Genomic DNA, 20,028 nt, shown 5'->3' on the forward strand with positions numbered 1-20,028 from the left:
CCAACAGTAGTGCCGGCGTCTTCATCTTTCCCCCCCTCTGTCCTCCCCTCTACACCTCTCCCATTTCCTCTCCATATGCCAAAATACTCCTGCCTGTCCTCCAAGATCTCCCCCCTGCTGCGACTTTCCTCTCATCGTGCAGGTTTGAGTTGGAGTGCTGCAGAAAGAGCTGTTTTTGTGCTGTGGGTAGTCTTGAAGAAGTGGGAGCTGCCCAAGTCAAGTCAGACTGTAAAGCAGAGCTATAACACAGTCCTGAACCAGACATGGACTGTTGTGTCGCCCGACATTGCCTATGTCTCCGCCAAAAAGTTGCACTGACCACACCACAAAGACCATAGCCAATGTTCTTCACTTGCGGGAGAGGAAACCGGAAAACAGTCAGGACGGATTCAACACGCTAGATTGACAGTTAGCACATTAACAACACAACCTGATGTTGAAAGATCAAATGACATGTACCATGTGCTAGTGAACAATAACACAAACAAGTGCAAACAATTTCTGCTAAAGAGCTCATTGTCTAAAAAAAAATATCTTGCCAAATAAATCTGTTGCAATCACTCCATCTTCACTGAAGCTGTTTGTTTACTTTCCTCGTGCACTGAGCTGAACTGGCAATCAGAGTGAGTTCTACCATCTTCAACGCCAATTCAATGTGCCGAACCAAATGAATAAAAGCCGATAAGGGCTGACGAAGGCCAATGGTGCAGTACACACTGCAAAAACTAGGCCAACAGATGCTCACCAATGGCCCAACCCATACCAATGGCCAACTGTTAGCTTGCTGTGTCGGGGCTCTTAGATGCATACAATGGAAAAATAACAGATCTTTACTTTTCCAGCTGGCCAAGCATGTTGCTCATCATGGCTGGAGCACTTGACCTAAACCTTCAACAAACCACTGTAGTGATCAACAGCTGACCTCAAACACATGATCTAAGGAGTGATGTTTTCTCTCTGGTTTTGATCAGAGGAACGGGTCGGCAGTTTGTCTCAAAAAACATGAAGTCATTATGATCTAAGAAATTAAAGAGCTGGAGCTTTATTGAAATACACTGAGCATGTGTGATTCTTTTCTTTCTTACAGGAGACAGAGCGGGAGAGTCACAGTGAGCGTATCAGATCTCAGATCCGGGAGTTTAGCGGCCAGCAGACACAACAAAGCAGAGAGCTGCAGAGAATAGGTGAGAAACACTCATTCAGTCAAACTGCTGCTGTCTTGTAACCAACTGTATGCTGTATACACACACTTACATCATGTTAAGCAATACCTTTCTTGAATCTCTAAAACACACAATCTTTTATATGCTGTAAACATTCAACTAAAGGTCAAGTTTGGGGGAGAACTTATAACTCAGAGCCAACACTGACCACCTCTGTTGCGTTTAGGTGACTGCAAACATCCGTCTTGATGCAATTTCCTCTTCGCTGCCTGTTAAAATAGTCAGCTGAAGGAGCCGTTCTCCTGAGATGGCGGTCAGGAGGTCATATCAGCTTAGGCGCCTTCATCTAACTTTATTAACTGTTTGGAGTCCACAGCCATAGGCTCAATGACTTTTGGTTAAGTGTGAAGTAATTTCATTAACCACTCTGTTAGCCCAACCATTAATAAAGCAGTATGAATGCAGGCATTCAGGAGGGGATGAATGTGCTTCGTTCATTTAAATCCTTGAAGCTTTGCAGGCACAGAGCTGCACATGAATAGCTTGTAAAACGACAAAAGCGTATTATTGACGAGTCTGTTACAAACCTACCTACAGCTTGTCTGATTCAACCCCTTCAGGACAAACTTTTAATTGGACAATCCTCTTCAGATAGGACACCAAATTTAACTTGGACCACCCTTAGCTGGAGATTAAAGTGTTTTTCTTCTTTTATTTAAGCCTGGCTGACCTAAACTTGGCCCTGAGGCAAACGGCCATAACAGTGTCATTCTGTGTGGCCTGGTCTGCCCTGGACTTGGCTCACAGTGTCCTTCTCATGGACCTAGGGTTGGTGGTGGGGTTATGGGAAGCAACAGAGGGAAACCCAACAGCCACACCTCTGCTAAATAAAGCTGATACCAGAACAGAACCAGTTGGCTTGGCGGAGAAACTCCCCACTGTTCCTCATTTATCCCTGCCTTACAATTTAAACCAGGGTGAAGCTCGGGTGAACAAAAAAAGACCACCATAAAGAAAAGCAAAGGAGGAAGACGCCTTTAAAGTGGACACCAATCAAGAAAGAAATGGACGTTTATGGTTGGGAAAGGACAGGGTGGGCTGGTAGTTCTTGAAGGGCCGTTTGTCTCTTCAGCAGAGTGAAAGTTGCAGAAAATGAGAGATTGACTTGGGCCGTCAGTGGCGGGTTTTTTGGTCTTTGAACACAGCACAAACACATGCATCTACCTCACAAAAAAGCTTGTATTTACAAGCTTTAACTCAATGACCATGTGTCTAGCTGTATTGTAGTGCAAACTGTACCTTGTAAGGCTGTGATTTAGGAAATGAAATGTTTGCAGAGACTCTCAGTGGAATGTGTTGTGTGCCTTGAGCTCCCAGAAGGGAGAAACTTGTTCAACTTCAAGTTTGAGACTAATGCCAGTTTCAACAAGGACATGAAGGACTGAACACAAGAGCATTTATTACTATTAATGCCAGGCCACTAGTCATGCATAGCAGGTTATTGTTATTCACACAAGACCTTGGATTGCAACTGTGGCACCAAGTCACTGCTGAACCACAGAAGTTCACATCATGAGAAACATCGGAGGGGTCGTGAGAGAATTTTACATCTTCAAGACTCTAAAAATGACTAAAACTAGAAGAGCACCCAGAAAGCACAGACCTCAACACCCTGTCTCACAGTGTTAATGAAAGTGAAAAATAATTTGTGTATACACTCCATGATTTGCATCTGCTCCAAAAGTTATTGGGTTCCTCTTTGGCACATCCCGCACCCTTCCATCAAGTTTCACGATAATCAAGGTTTTCTGTAATCCTGCTGACAAACAAACAATCAAACAAACCAATACGAAAACCATGGCAGAGGTAATGTAGTAATCAGATCAGGAAACATAACACTGCATGAACTGCTCACAGCTCAAAGACGTGTAACCTGAAACAAAAGCCCTGTTTCCACCGAGCAATATGGTACGATACAGTTCAGTTCGGTACGCCTTTGCCTTTTCTGTTTCCACTGTGAAAAGTTGTGGATGGTACCAATGGAACCGTTCTGTACCGTCCCCATTTTTGGTCCCCCCTCTGTTGGGGTACCTAGCACACAGATCTGGTATTAAAAGGTGGAGCTGTGAACACTGCAGTCTGTTGATTGGTTAGTAGCGGACAGTCACTCTGCTCAGGGCTGAGTTGTGGCTGGAGTTGAGGCTCATGTAACCACTGTTCATACCGAGGAGATTTTTACATATATTAGTAAACTGTAACTATAAAATGAAAGTATATTTTGCTGCCTCTTGCAGCAGCTGTGGTCGGAGAAAAAAACAACTTAATTCACTGGGCTGATTGCCAGCAACTTTTGGAACGTAATGTTACTCAATGCTGGCGGTGACGACGTGAATCCATCAGCACACCTTTGATCATTACTTTAGTTTTTATATAACATACACTTTTAGTAATGAGTGGATCTTCAAGCGTTTATATATATATTAATTACGGCCTGGTTATGTGAACTGCATATAATCCTCACATACTCCTCAAAAAAAAAAAGCATCGCAGAGCATCGTTCCTTTGGGCTACGGCAACACTAAACCCCTGAGCTTGCCTTAGAAGGACTAAAGGACAGAGCAGTGAGTGACAACAGCCCTGCCCACATTCAAGAGTACGGTTTGCAGTGGAAACGCTCGGGTCTAGGTACCATGTCTGAAGGGTTACTTTTGGTTCCAAAGGTACCATACCGAAAGTGTTTGGAGGAAAAGGGGCTAAAGGGTCAAGAGCAGGCATCACTCCACTAAAAAGGGTCACTAGTAGGTTTGCAACAGTATGAGATTTTTACAATATGGTAACAGTCTCAGAAAACATCATGGTTTCGCAGTATTATCAGCAACAATGACCAGAAAGTTCTTTATGGTTAAACAAACCATATATATAATTGAAACTTGATACCACTTTTCAGAATGGAAATATATGTAAAAAGTCTGCGAGGCAGTTGAGGAGGAAAAGAGATGCACAAGAGAGATTCTCTGTCCAATACTGTAGACAAGCAAATGTACACAGTAACATAACCATCAATTTTTAAACCATGGTATGTGGTTTAACAGTATACTGTTGCAACCCTAGTCACAACCCAAAAAGGTTGGGAATCACTGGCATATGACCTAAAAATAATTTGCTTAACCAGACTCCCCTTTTTGATTGCATTAAATAGTTATTGAAATTTACAGCTTAGTGTATATTTCTTTTCCTTATATGGTAACATTTTGAAAAAGCTAATTCAACGGCTTGAATGAGGCACTTGATTTTATAGTAACAGTATTTTTTCTCTGTAGAAACCTCTCTATCTACCTGTTACACCAAAGCAGAGATGCGATGAGCCCATGTTAATCCCAGGTCATCAGCAGGCCAAGCAGAATGCTTAAAACCTGTGTTGACCCGTTCACAGCGACGACAAACACGAGCTGTCCTCGGGTCATTGCTCTGGTGTGAAAGAAGTATAAAGAAAACCCTTGGCTGGCCTTTGTTTGTGCTCTATATATTGACCGGCAGCAAAGTGCACAAGCTGCTTTTGTAGCTATTTCAGGTCTAAAAGAAGCAAGCCTCTCATTACCCTGCAGCAACAGGGATTTTCCCAGAAATCTCTACACAATGGACATGACAGCTCCCCGAAGGCAACAACACGAACAATAACGTGAGCGTTTGTAGAAGACGCGGTGTGTTTTGGCTTTCCCTACAGCTGAGCAGTAATTGAGTTTGGGCTGAGTGCATCATTAGATATAGACACTGCTGTGTAGTGGACCGTTCATAGTGTCACATGTGAGAGTGGCAGCCATTTATTGTTCTAATTATCATAACCACGTTTTCTGTTCAGAGCGCATTACATAATCATCTCATCTGTTTAACCAACAAGTTGATGCCATTTATAAAGTGATTGTGCACAGTTTCACCCGCATCTTTTTTTAGGAGTTGTTGTGCAATAAAAAAAGATCTGCTGTTTAAATGTGGACAATCTAAGGGAACAGTGTAAGAGATTTCATCAACGTGATGAAATATGAAGCCCAAACTTTTCTTATTGTTTTCTAAAAGAACCAAAGAACATTTTTTTTAGATCTGGCACTACCATGGAAAAATATAAGTACACCAAGTATTGGTAAATGGTTAAAAAAACTGTCTGCATGTACAGTATGTTCCTAGAAAACAATGGTAGCACTTAACAATAACCACAATTAATAAATACTAAATTGATAGTAAACTAAACTTAAGTTAAAAGAAAAATTAAAAAAAAAACAAGAAAATTCTAATTAATTGTGTTTACTTATTATTAGGAATGCTGATATTTATGTTACGTCAACAGTTTATTCTTGCACACATTTTAACATTTTAAATACCATATAATGTATTTGTTAATGATCAATAATTAGCTCATAAACTGTCTATAAACATTATTTGGATGGCTTTTATAAAGTTGCAGCTGTGGTTAAATGGTTATTAAGTACTGTGTCGACATCTATAAACACTACAATTGTATAATGGCCACCCAAATAATGTTTATAGACAGTTTGCAAACTAATGATTAACCATCAACCAAAACTTAATGTGGTACATAACATTTTATAATGTGTGCAACAATAAACTGTTGAAATAACATAAATTATAGCAGTATAGTTAACATTATCATTTACCATTTTATTGTTTTTTTAACAGTAAAATAAGTTTCATTAACTATCAATTTAGGATTTATTAATGATGGTTATTGAATGGTGTTACAGGAATATTACCTATGCTATTAAGTGGAAACAACTATTAAAGAAAGTATAATCTTGAGCATGCAGGCTTAGCAAAGAATATACTGAGACAGATAATTTGGAGATGATTGTGATGGGATGAAGTTGGATATCTGTGATTACTAGCTGCAGGAGAAACTTTTTTTTTTAAATATCTTATTTTTATGTATGTTTTTTTCACGTTTGTAATTTAATTTTTAATGTATTTTTATTTGTCTTGTGCATGTTCGTATATTGATATAGCTAGGTTTCATTTTTGTTTCTTGGAAATCTAATCTATAGGGAAAGTGTAAAAAAAAAAAAAAAAGGAGCTGCTTTAAATGAAGCAGCGAATGTCTGCCTTGATCCTGCCTCGTCAGAAGTTGAAAGAGATTTCTGCGGCTGCCGGTCAGACTCTTTGATTTGGTTTGTAAATGACAGACACGCATACTTGGTGAACCCCATTTGGTTGCAGAATTGGTGCATACAGAAGTGCTTTCATGCCTTAGTGTGTATATGGGATGTGGGAATCTGATACACTCTTGGTTTTCTCTGTTTTCCTTATCTGCGGTACGTTCACAACCTCAGATATTCCATCACCAGGAGCACCATGGGGTGCGAGAGGTAGAGACTATCACAGAGGGAGGATGTGGGCTGCACTGTGTTGTTTGGAGTGTGGTTTCCTGAGGAGAGAAGGAGCAGTGAAGGAGCTTGGATGAGGGGAGGGGAAGTACTTGTCCTAGTCTCTATTTCACCCCCACTTCCTCCTCGACTTCTTGTAGTAGTGCTTACCGCCTATGGTTAAGCCACATGCTCCCTCTCTTTAGCTGTGACCCCTGTGTGACGCACATCCACCAGCTCAATCTCACAAATCTTGCTCAGGAACTGAGGCCAGTCTGGAGGAAATGCCTACGTCCCCTCATGTCTCCACGTGCCTCCTCTGTGATCCTGAGTGATATTTCTCGAGCCGGGCCTCCCACTGGGGCCTCTGTGCCTCCAGAAGTATTTCATTTCCATCACTTCAATCTCAAATGTCACCACTTACTGTTTCCTTTGCTCACACACAGTAACACCCTCTTCACTTTACGGATGTGAGAGGAAAAACAGAATCAATATGAGAATGAATTTTTATCAGGAAAGGCATTTATTGCTCATCTGTCATTTGTGTTTTCTGCCACAGGCTCCAACTCAGGCATGGTGTTGGTTCTTGATCACCTGGTGAAGGACGATGGCCCCGGACCTCTGCTGATCCAGCCTCAGAGAGAGGCTGTGACCACGGAGCCGGACCTGGTCCTGCCTCATCGTCAAAGGTCTGACTCCTCAGCTTCAGACCGCAGTGGGGCCTCTGTGCGTTCTAGGTCGAATCTGGATTCTGCGGCCTCAGAGAAGAGCGTGGGCTCAGCCTACAGAGCCCGGCTGGACTCTGGAGCTTCAGACAGAAGCCAGAGTCCCTCTCAGCGCAGTCGGCGAGGCTCTGGGGCATCAGAACGAAGCGTCAGCTCCCTGACCCATGTCAGACAGAGACTGGGTTCAGATGTCTCCGATTCTGGCGCCAGGCCCCGTTTGGGCTCCGGGGCTTCAGACAGCGTTGGTGTGTTGTCAAGGAAACGGACTGACTCTGGGACATCTGACCAAAGTGTAAGTATGTCCTCTGAGGAGAGAGGTCCAGCTGAGGAGGCGGAGGTCGCTACAAGTGGGTCAACTTGCAGCACAGATTCAGAATCCGAGAGCAGAAACCAAGGTCCAGCCAACACTCAGGCTCAGTCCAACCAGGACCGCATCATTGACCAGGAGCAGCCGGATGGGGCCTTTTTATCCCGGAGAGATCCTGCAAATGGACTGCTCAACGGCAGCGCCAAGGGAAAGAACGACTTCCAGAAACAAACGGTAATGTATACAGTCTTTGTATCAGATGAATGATGTTTTATTTGAGCCCTGAGCACAAAGGCAGGTGACAAATTAAAGGAAAAACCAGAGTCAAAGAGTGGAGGAACATAATGCAGCTTCCACACAGGGCAGGAGGGGTCACTGACTTGTTTGATGAGTATGAAAACGGCCTACACATCATAATTCCACAGCCTTAAGAAAATACTTTGTGATTGGTACAGATCCCCACAAAAACCTCACCATGATAATTTTATATGGGTCTGTATCCATGAAGCATGTTTTTCCTAGCTGAAAACACCAGTGTGTATACAGTATATTAACATATGTCTTCTCCATTGTTGTTGTTCAGCACCTGTACTTGTAAGATGTGACTGTGGGTCTTTGTGGTAGGCTATTTGTCACACTCATTCTCCACTGTGATTGGTCAGCTGGGTAAAAAGTGGCGGCGCTCAGCACCTTTTCACACCTGTTTGTAGATTTGCGTAAATATGCTACGCTTCCATTGCAGAGAATTAAAAAAGTATGTTGGTGTATGTAAAACTGATCTTTCCCGCTAATATTGTTCAGCCCCAGTCTTTTGGTAACACACCTCATGTTGGTTTTCCCTTTTAATTTGTCCCCCATCTATATCAGTTAGAGCCAGCTGAACAGCAACAACAGCACCACTAGAGTGTGGTGTTGAGCCACAGAGCCATGGTCACATGCACCAACAGTTAAAGCTCTCCCTTTTTTTTGTTTCATTATCCCTGACAAGAAACCCCGACACTCCATTCCTCAGTGACACCCAGGTCACATCGGCATCCATAAACACTCCGTGCCGAGCTCGTGGTGGATGCTGTTTAACTTTTGTTACTGGGCTACACAAACAAACCGTGCACCTGAGTGTCTCTGCTTCACCTCAGCGGCATTTCAGGCTCACCTGCTGTCAGAGAGCTATAGACAGCGTTACGGGCCAGAGGTTCTGTCTCTCCTCAGCCCGCAGTGCAGGGAACACACAAACACACACACACACAGCAGCTGTTTCTGCACTGACTATTAACTGTTGAGCAACGTTTCCTGTCTCAGGGGGCTCAGGTCACCGTGACGCCATCATGTCCCTGTTCTACATGTGTTTACCCAAGGCTGGCCCCGGACTTCTTTTATTGTTCCCTGCAAGATACGCTGATGCTCAGTCTCCTGAGAGTAATGTAAACACTCTGGGGCCCATCATGGCCCCACTGCCAAAAAAAGAACAGAGGCCCAGTGCTTCACTCCAAACACAAATGTTACATAATGAAAACACCACCCGTTGATTCTGTATTTAGAATTGTGTGTGTGTGTGTGTGTGTGTGTGTGTGTGGTTGTCACCACAGCCATCCATGCGGACTCTAGTCTGTCATAAATGTGCATTGCTGCCCTGTCAAACACGGAGCTGTTCAGTATAGCAGCTCTGTGGTTGTCAATCTAGACACAGTGCACGTTAACCCTCAATCTCCTGTATTTCCTCTGCTGATTGTTTTCTCGTGTCTCTTATTTTTTCCTCTTTTTAGATGACAGGTAACAGTGCCCTGCCCCTTACTCATGGCAAAGGAAAGGACTCTGGTAAGAAACTAGTCCAACTCACTCATTCATCAAGAGAAAATCAATCAACATTGATTCTGATCATCTTTTAAAGGTCCAGTGTGTTTTTAGGATTTAGAGGGCTGTATTTGCAGAAATTAACATAGGGAGAGGGTCCTCGTATACGGAGCAGCTTCAGAAAAACACATTTTTTAACTTGGAACAGCTTTATTCAGTGTTTTTACTGGTTTAAATCACCAGCTCTGCTTGTTTTGGAGAGGAGGAGACCTCTGCGGGTAATTCAGTTATTAGAGAAAAAAGGTGAGCTCACATTAGCAAGTGCTGGGCAAGTGGCCCATCTGCGAAGAGCTGAATAGTGTTGGAAAAAAATTGATTTGTAAAGTGATACTGCTTTTTTCAGTGTTTTTACTTAGTCCACTTCTTTGGAGAAAAAGAGACTTCCGTAAAAAATTTTTACACTGAAGGAATTGTAACCGGGATAACAGGGCTGGTACACAGGAGACGTTTCAACTGGTTGCAATCTGCAATTGATTTAAGAGAAAAATCCAAACTTTCATCTGTTCTACCTTCTCAAATGGGAGGATTTGCTGCCTCTCTGTCTTACAAATCATTGTCAATTTAATGTGTTTGGAGTTAGTACTGTTGTTTGGTAGGAAGAGACAATTTTCAGTACTCTTGGCTCTGAAAAAATTGCAACGGGCATTTTTTATTGACTAAATTGATTTTTAATAAGTTACCATAACTTGCAGCTCTTATATGTTTTTACAAATATATCCATATATACATTTAGTTTAGTTTATGGACATGTTCATTAAATGAACAGTGTGTAAGATTTAGGGGGATTTAGTAACATCTAGTGGTGAGGGTTGCAGACTGCAACCAGCTGAAACTTCTCCTGGTTAGAATTCCTTCAGTGTTCATTGTTCAGGAGGTTTTACTGGGAGCTGAATTGTCAGCAGAGGTCTCCTTCTCTTCAAACAAACAGACCAGGAGATTAAAACTGTAAAAAATACTGAATAAAGCAGTTTCACAGAGGAGCTGCTAACTACGGTGGCTGACGTGAAAATACGAATGGCCCTATCTAGAGCCAGTGTTAGGTTTGTCCATTCTGGGCTACTGTAAAAACATGGCAATGCATAATGGCAGACTCCATGGAGGAGGATCTGCTCCCTATGTATGTAGAAACGGCTCATTCTAAGGTAATAAAAACACACCAATTCTTATTTTCAGGTGATTATAAACTAATTTATTTCAATATATTCCCCTAAATCCTTCACACTGGACCTTTGAAAGTGTGTAATAATACTACACCAGACGGTTCATAGGCTGTAGTTCTGCAGTATATGGAGACAGCCATAAGTGTGACTGTATCGGACCACTCACAGGAGAGAGTGCTGGGAAGAGAATTTGTTATAATGTACACTATTTCCTCTCTTTCTGCCAGACAGTGCTCTTTTCTGTGTCCACTCCACTATAAACTGTGGTTTTCCTACCGAGGAACACATCCTTCTTTTCTTTGTAAAGATGACCTCAGTGAATATCTTCTACTCTAATCACTGGTGGGTTTTTTTCCGTTGGAGGGTCCGTGCCAAATCATGAGCTTTGTACACTTTATCTGACAGTATTAGGGATCAGAGAATGAAAAAATATCCATGAGTGGGAGAAACATGTCCTGAAAAGTCCAAAAACTAGAAACTGAAAGACAGTGAAACGGGGGAGGTTAAGTCAAGCAAAATAAAGGGGCTGGAACAAAACCTAGAAAGAGGAGGAAAAGAGGAATGGGATTTGTAGAGGGCTTTTGAGGTGGAGGGGGAGATGATGAGAGCAAGACTTTAAGTGTGCTAAATTCAGCCTGGATGTTGGAAGAGATCTAGGCTCTGTGTCTCTGCTGTGTTTAGTGTTTTCTGTGATATTAACTCCCCTCCTGCTTTACATCCTCACAGCACCTGAGAAGAAAGATGTAATATTGGAACAGTTCAACCGCACCAACTCTGTGCGGGATCGAATGCGCAAGTTCACAGAGCCCAGCCAGAGCCCAAATGTCCCAAGTTTGAAGAAAACTCCTCTGAGGAACGGGACCACCTCCGGCAGCAGTGGCCAGACGAATCTCTCCAGAGCGGCTGAGCTGTTTACACACACAACAGCATCCCTCAGCACATCTGGAGACAGGCCAGCAAGGCCACGTGTGGACTCCACATCTCACACCTCTGCCGCATCCCAAAGTCAGGCCACACCTCAACCGGGAGGCGGGCCTAACAAACCTCTGTCCTCAGCTGGCCAATGGCAGAACTCCATGGGTGGGACGAGGCATCCAGCTGAAAAAGATGAGCATGCCTCCAGCAACTCAAAGGAAGACGGGACCCCAGTGAGAGCAGCTGGACAGCAGGTCACCCAGGGAGAGGCAGACCCGGACATGAAGACTTTCCTCACCATCGAGATCAAGGATGGGCGCACCACCACCTCCTCCACATCCTCCACTCGGGGCAACATCGTACCCATCACCAACATGGCACCACGCATCACCACTAATGCTCTGGGACAGCGAGCAGGTAGGAGCACCAACAGCACAGCGCTCACTCTCTAGCTCTGTCAAATAACTCACTTTAACATGATGCAGCATTTCACAAAGTATGAATTAAGGACTGGAATGACAACTAACACCTGCATTTGTTTAATACACCATGCTTTTAGGGTGATTATATTGACTGGTGTTAGTACAGTATGCAGTACGCATTGTGTTCAGGCAGCATTAATCTTAATTTAGAGACTGTATGACTTTCCTTTAATATCAACCCTTAGATCACAATGGCATCCTAGTCATTGTGGGAGGTGACTGGCACCAACGACTTGGTCACAAGTGGGAGGATGACAAGCAAAGCGCGTGGATGAGTTGAGATAGATGTTGTGGCTGAATATGAAGCAGTGTGATTGTACTAAAGGGTATTTGTTATAGAGTGGGCAAGCTGCTGCAGTGTGGAGGGGGTGAGGTCAGTAGTCAACAGTAGCGAGTATATTGGGACAAAGGAAACAATAATTGGCTGTCTCAGGCCAGACTGAATAGTAATACTGTTACAGTGCATTTGAATGAGCCTGCTCGCCCACACAGGACAGTGTTTGGTTTGTTCCATGATGTAGATTTTTTTCTGTCCCTTCTTTCATCTAAAATGACAATTTTTCCCCCATCATTCAATTTGGCATTTAAATGACAAATATCTTTTCTTTTTTTTAAATTTTATTTTTTACCAGTTTTAGACACTGTCAGATCCCCCTGTGTGAATGTAGCTGTCACCCGTCGTCACGTCATTCTCCTCTTTTGCCTCCATGTTTTCTGTCTCTGTCTGCTGTGAACTATCAAAAAAGGTGCTCATGCATTTTATGTCTACATTAGTGAGTCAACAGCAGAAAGATGACAGGACTTGAGGGGCCGGACGCAAACCAGGGATGTTGCATCTCTTGATCAACACCTGATAGGCCTAATATTTAATGCTTTTTGTCACAAAATTTTGTAAATTGTGAGTAAATTCTTTATAACCTATCAAATGGTAACTTTGACTGTTTTGAAAATAGGTGTCAGATATTGTCCTGTGCGTTAGTATCGCTGCTTCCATGCTCTTTAAGATGCATACTGAAAATAGATATCCCTCCACAAGGAATCGATCTCCCCCCAATAATTCATTCAATCACTCAATCTGGGAAAACATAACTCGTGCCCATCCCTGTACCTTAATCTCTAAGCCAGCCCCGAGGGCGCCAGTTAAAAATAACAAGACAGTTTCCCTTGATTTTTAAGCAGATGCTGTTGGAAGACGAAAATAAATAAATGTCACTTTGCAGCTGATCAAAACATGGTCGCTCCCCTGACATAGTTTAATGCGTGGCTGTCTGTGTTAAACTGACAGTATCTGCTGTACTTGTAACTTTTAATTACTAAAATATGTGGCATACTGTCGGTGTAAGAGAACCGCAGCAAGTGTTCAACAAGGCATACTTAGATGGTGTGAGTTTCTGTATTGTCAGGTAATTAATAGGCGCGTTAAGCAGCGGGACAGTCTTGTTTAAAAACACATTGTTCTTGTACATGTACGTACTCAGCACAGTACATTGTGCAAACAGTACCAGCAGGGATTAATTAATAGCACGAAAGAAAAACAATAGCAGCTTAAATGTCAGTGTGTTTTAGAGGCAAAGCTGCTACAGCTGCTGTTACTGTCTGTCCAAACAAGACGTCTTAGGTTTCAGCTCTTCCCAGCAACCGGGACCTCCAAACCAAACAGTTTATTTAAGACTCAAGCTGGACCTGTGCGATTACACCTCTTACAACCCCCCAGGCATATTCTGGCAGCCCAATTTCAGCTCAATTTGCTTTAATGGTTTTGGGCTCCTTTTTTGGGAACCGGCCTGTCTCGCACTCGGCGAAGGCAGGCTGGGATTGTGTCTCCGGTTTCTCTCAAAAGCACCTACCCAGATTCTTAAATGTACACTGTGCTGCGCACCTCAATCCTGTATTTTATGATACAGCTTTTGTGCGTGCGTGTGTGAGGAATGAAGGGGTGGGGAGGGGGAGGGTCAACAACAAGTCACAAGGTGCGTGCATGTGCATACTCTTGCAGGCAGATGAAGAGGGGTGTTTATGTTATAGGTGGCGTCATCTACATCTTCTTTCATTAGACATGAGACCGTGTTGTTTATGACACTATGGCAGCTTATGTAACTGACTAATGGCTGTTACCAACACAGTGCAAGACCACCACGTACATATGCATATGGATACCAGGACCTTTCTTTGTTCTCATTCAACACACAGCTGTCAACTATATCTGCATGAATCTGAATATTTTATACTTGAAATCTATATAAATTTGTGCCTTTACTGTGTCTGTTTCAGAGTTGACCCTTGGCCTCAGAGCTACACCGTTCAAGATCTCCTCATCCAGCCTCTCCTCTGGATCCTCCATCAAGGTACAGTCTGCCATTGCAAATTATTTTCTGAGAAATGATTATAACATTGAGACTCTGCAGAATCTGGGGACAGAACCTGCCAAACATGCATCCAGTCCACATTCCCAGCTCCTTCCAATTAAAGATTAATGTTTTGTTTTCATCTACTATTTCATTCCCAGCTGACTTAATTGAATTCCGTTGTGTTTTCGCTGCGTCCCTGTCGCGGCAATCACCTATAAAGGCCTGAAAAGCAAGTGAGCCGGGACAGTGAAAGACAGACAGAGTGTGAGAAAAGGAGGGAGAGGAGGGAAGAACAGTGTTTATCAAACACAGAGTGGGTAGCCAGTCACATCTGTCCTTGTAGGGTATGTGAAGGAGAGAGAGGGAGAGGGAGGTGCTCGGGGCATTCCTCGTTTTCTCTCCGCAGGCCGTGCCTACTGAGATTTATCTGGGAAATGTTTCCCAATTCACACCTGTCTGTCTTCATGCGCACTGATTGCTGTCCGGCTGCATCGAAACACATGTTGACATACGTTCTTCATCGCGTCTTTTCTTAGGATCTGACTCTTGCCTCTTAATTTGTGCACAGTGACCTCTGGGGTTAGAGAGAACAGCCAAACTCCCAGTTGCCTCATTCCTTAACCTCCTTGCTCCTCCATGAAAGGAAGTGTCCTCATGAATGGAGAGTGGGGGATTGAGAGGGTGAGGAGGGAAGAGGGGGTGTCCTGTTTACTTTTTTAATGGCTGTGTATTTCACCTCGTGTGGAACCCAGCTGTAATCTGGTTATGGGATCAGGGATCTGGTTAATTAGGGTTTGGAGGAGGCTCCACAAGGCTGGGGGTGGAATTTAAGGTGTTGGTGTGAGACTGTCACCAACAGTTAGGCGCTCCTTTAGACACACAAACACAGGGGCAGGTACGAATGAAGACACCATGGCAGAGTCTTTCTAGTAGAAAAAGGATTTTGCAGGAGGAGGACAAAGATTCTGCAGGAGATGAGGTTTTTATGTGTCTGAACTGAGTGCTGGTACAACACTACCATAGCGGCATGCAGGTAACGTCTTAGTGTGTGTGCTAACACATGGGGCTGTACCGGGTGTCTTTTTTTTTTTTTTTTTTTTCTTTTCACATTTGAAGTTTCTATTAAGGTCTTTGAATGAAGCTAGAATGTCAGTCGTCACATAAAAATTCTCAAACAACATCTTCAATTTAAAATAAGTGACTTATCAGACTAAATGGGTTAGTTTGGTTTTATTAAATCAACTTTTTTTTAATGAATAAAGATAAATGTAATTTATGGTGCTGGTAAATTGCCTGTAGACCTCCCTGTTGATACAGGAGCATGCCCTGTTTGTGTGCAGCAATCCGATGAGCAGGTAGTTTTTTGACTGCAGTGAAAGATTTTGAAAGGCTAAATGCCAACAAAGATGGATTGAAGCAGAATATTTTGTTAGATTAAAACATGTTTGTACTAAATGTTGACTTTTGGACAGTACAGTGCTCTGAGGTAATTGGAAATGTTTGGATTGTGAGTTGGTAACAGTCCTATGCAGCCACCACTGGAAACTAATAATGCAAATAGTATGAAACTAATAATATTAGCGGACCCTATTCCTTATCTACAACAGTGCAGATATACCAGGTTTACACAGAAAGAACAGATATGTAAACAAAAAAAAAAAAAAAGAAGAAAAAAAATCATCCTGCTCAGCCTTCGAATGTTAATTTAAAATTTGAATGTCAATGTTATGAATAGAGCTTCGGACTTTTCGGTACAGCCCTACTAAAGTATGATATTAATAAACATGATGTATTTAAAATATTCTAAAAAAGATGTATGCAGTTTAGGAGCAACCCACCAGTGTAATTTGGAATATATCACCATCATTTATTCAGTCGTAAAGATATACTGTGCAGGACTGTCCTAAAAAAACAAAACAATGTATAGACTCATACAGAAGTAATCCCTCTCCATCATCACTTATGACCCACTAGAAGTGTGTGGAGGTGTATTTCTGCCTGTATTTTCTTATATTCTTCTTATCTCTGTTCGGGATGTTCAGTGCTCAGGTGAGGTTGGGGCAGATGCCAGACCATAAGCAGCAGGCATTTAAGAGACACAGCACCAAAAAAGCAGACATAGTGAGGCAAAACGCCAAATGAGAGTGAATCTGGGGCTGGCTTTAACCCTCACTGGTGGGTGTGTTTCCAGAACAGTCACCAACAATCCTGTATAGTATACCTTTAAACTGTTACTATCCTGCTGATGTCATGATGGCACCACCAGGCTGTGACTCACATACATGGCCATCCAAACAACTGCATCATTATTGTATAGGGCTCAACATGAATGTCTTTATTAATGAACCACGAGGACACATTTAGTCACTCAGCTGATATTTCAACCTCTGGCCTTGACCGCATCTGCTCAGGTTTTACCATCCAAACATTTAGCCTGAGTGACTGAGTTACCTTCTGACTGATCCAGACACCACCTGCTGTCGAACTTTCTCTGGTTCAGTTATGTGAGAGGAGGTGATGTCAGGGGAGGATTCATGTCAGAGTAGCTTTTATCAGTACCCTTTCCACATTAGTGAATGTATTCATTAAGAAGACCAGTGTGCAGATATGAAGGCGGTGTAACGTCAGTTTTAATAAGCTCTTCCTGTTTGGTGTTGTTGATTGTTGTTTATTGACCACAGTGGTTCCTGTCTGGGACTCTGATCTGTTTGGGTGGTCTGGGCGTCTACTCGGTGGTCTATCTTCAGCACTCACAACCTCTACTATTTCTTCAGTGTTTTTTTTTTTTTATTCCAATAAAACATGTTGATGCTGATAGCATCAGCTCTTGCACTGGATACCTATAAATTACAGTCTATTGGAGAGTCAACGGAAAGAAACATTTTAGATCACATAAACAGTGGAAAGACTCTAAACCAATGAAGGACAAATGTGAGTAAAAGCAATAGAGCTGCACCTTGTTATTTATTATTAAGGTAATATTAAGTTAACGGCAAGGTCAAGATGCTTGTGGTGTTTCAGCGTCGTGATGAGAGTTCATTTCAGACAGGTGAGACCAGCAGCTGATCATTGATCTCTCCTGCTCCAAGTGATTGCAGCTGTTCCTGCTCATCTTCACCATCCGTCCCTTGGCCTTGAATACAAATACAGATAATGCCTTAGTTTTATTACTGGGGTGATGACAGGACAGTCAGTCTCTTTCCCGTGGTCACAGAGATTACTGCTGAGCTCTGGGTCACACTGGTACAGTGCTGCTGGACTCGCAGTCAGTGACAGATTGTCTCACTGTCACACAGAGGGAGAAGGACTCCATTGTTAACATACTGCCGATCCATGACACATGCTGGTTACATAATCAGTTCACATGTGTCAAATGTGATTTAAGCCTGGTCTGCAGACCTCTGTGCAAAGTGGGGAGAAAAAGATGTGAGTGTAATGTCTACATAATGTTTTATAGCCAACTTAGATTTATTTATTCTCCACATTGTGATGTTGTCTTCAGCCTGAAATCTCAGCATTGCCTATCTTTGACCTCTGATGGAAGCTACACTACTTCATTTTTGGAAACTTGTAAACAGCAGCAGGGGGTTCACAATGGTCACAGACGCTGTCACATACAAGTGTGAGAGGATATAACATTTTTACTACAGCCATTTGTGCCACAATAATGATAAGCACAGACCTTTATACATGCAGAACATTGTTGTGTGTGTGTGTGTGTATGCACCATGTCTTTCTACATCACTTTGCTTTGTGTGTTCGTGCTTTGGTGCATGGTAAGACTGGAGCCATGTCCTTCTTGGGTTTTGACCCACTGTCCCTGCTGCCAGTCACATTTCTCTCCACTCTCCCTCAGGGCTAGATTCTTCTTGGGAACTGTTTTGCTTACCTGTAAATCCCAGGAGAGATCACTGTCTCTGTCACAGTGTTCCCCACTGCACTGTTTAAAATCAGTTTAATGCTTGTGATGTATTGTCAAGAATTACAGCTTTACAGCATGTACAGTACCATTTGATTTCTCTGCACAGTCTGCAGTATGCCACTAAATCTTCAGCAAGCATTTAAAAGATGTACTTGAGCATCTTACACTATGAACAGCATCTTCTGTCAGAGCTCTTGGAGAGCTCTAAATTTAATACAAAAGCATGTGAAGCGTTCACATGAGCGGCAGCTGCAGCTTTGTCAGTAAGCCTAAAACAAAATCTTGTAAGGACTGCGATATCCTTGCCCAGAGCTGCGGAGAACTCCCCCCTAACTGGTCACCCAGTCTGCTGTGTCATGGCACTTTGTCCTTCATGGAGTGATCTTCCCTCTAGATGTCTGCCTTGAATCACAGTCATGCAAAATAACTGACCTTATTAGTAGTCACGATGCAGTTGTGTTTTGTCAGAAAGCAATTTTATGGGGAGAGAACTCCACTCAGCCCAGGCCGAGAGCCACGTTAAACCTTCATCACCTGCCAGCTGAGGTGTAAAGAACAGCGGCTCCAAAATAAAAGAAAAGCTGAAAGAGGGAGGGGTGAGTTTTCTAAATTGTTGCCACCAACATTCCCCCCCCCCCCCCCCCCCCCCCCCCCCCCCAGGCCTCCACCAGTGTCCCAGGACTGACTGGCTCAGTGAAATACGGGTGGGGTAGGAGATAAATAGACATGTCCACGGCACCTGGAAATAAGGGGGTGGGGCTACTGCTGCCTGGGAAACAGGATTCCTTGCATGCTCATTGGCTGTCAGGGTGTTGGCCAGTGAAGAGGGGAGATTTGCTGGGGGTATAAAGAACATGCATTGTTTTGGAAGGTCTCAATAGACAGACGGACACAGAGAACACCTTCCACCCTCACATCTGAGGCCACAATCTTTTAATTTCTCCAATCTGACACCCCAACTTGAGTCTTTTGGACACTTAAGTGGATTTAAAGGGACTTTTGCAAGTGTGACATTGAGTGTAGCTGGTCTGGTCATGCCTGGAGTCGACCTGGACTTCCTCCCAGCCTCACAGGCTCCAGAGGCTTTGGACAGCCCAGATAGTGCTTGTGCTGAGTCTGGCCTAGAGGAGGTGATTGGTGATCTGTTTGCTCAGGAGGAGGCAGAGGATGAAGAGGAGCAGTTTTGCAAAAGGGAATTTGAATACACATTACAATGTGCAGTGGGGGAGATCCATTGTGACCTGCAGGCCTTCGGTAAGAGAGTAGATGCCCGTCTGGAGGAGGCAGCAGCTCAGGTGGCTCCTCTGGCAGAGGCCCTTGCCAGACTGCAGGAGGAAAACCTGAGGCTGAAGATTCAGCAAGAAAGGCTGGTGAGGCAAGTGGAAGCTTTGTGCCAGGCCATGGGGCTATCTGATACCTTACTGCACGAACTGCCCACTGAGGAAAGCCCAACTATATGTGAAAACAAAACATCATCCAGTGATCCTGCAGCCTGCACACCCCAGGACACTGCATTTGAAGCACCACATGACACTTCATCCAGCACTCCCCAAGACTCTCAGTCCACTCCAGCTAGTATTCACCCGGATATTCCATCAAGCGAACCCCAGGAACCTTCATCATGCCCCCAGGACTCGGACTCTGCATCTGCTGGGACAAGCGCACCTCAGAATCCAGAGCCTTCACCTGTCCCTCACCCCCCAGCCTTTGCAATCTGCCGCTCCCTCTCTGCTCCTTCTTTGATGGCAAGCATTTCTTGCAGCGACAACACGGTACTGCTCCT

General features: G+C 43.5%; 1 protein-coding gene across 1 annotated transcript in view; it reads left to right on the top strand.

Annotated features, from left to right (window-relative positions):
• The window catches only part of smtnb (smoothelin b), a 64,438-nt gene that overhangs the window by 33,284 nt on the left and 11,126 nt on the right, over positions 1-20,028 (top strand). The window contains 5 exon segments of the mRNA XM_033619097.2: positions 1,088-1,184; positions 7,095-7,801; positions 9,331-9,382; positions 11,305-11,910; positions 14,247-14,320. Of these exon segments, the coding sequence (XP_033474988.2) occupies positions 1,088-1,184; positions 7,095-7,801; positions 9,331-9,382; positions 11,305-11,910; positions 14,247-14,320 (1,536 nt within the window).

Source organism: Epinephelus lanceolatus, chromosome 9 (assembly GCF_041903045.1).
Source record: "Epinephelus lanceolatus isolate andai-2023 chromosome 9, ASM4190304v1, whole genome shotgun sequence".
Classification (NCBI taxonomy): Eukaryota; Metazoa; Chordata; class Actinopteri; order Perciformes; family Serranidae; genus Epinephelus; species Epinephelus lanceolatus.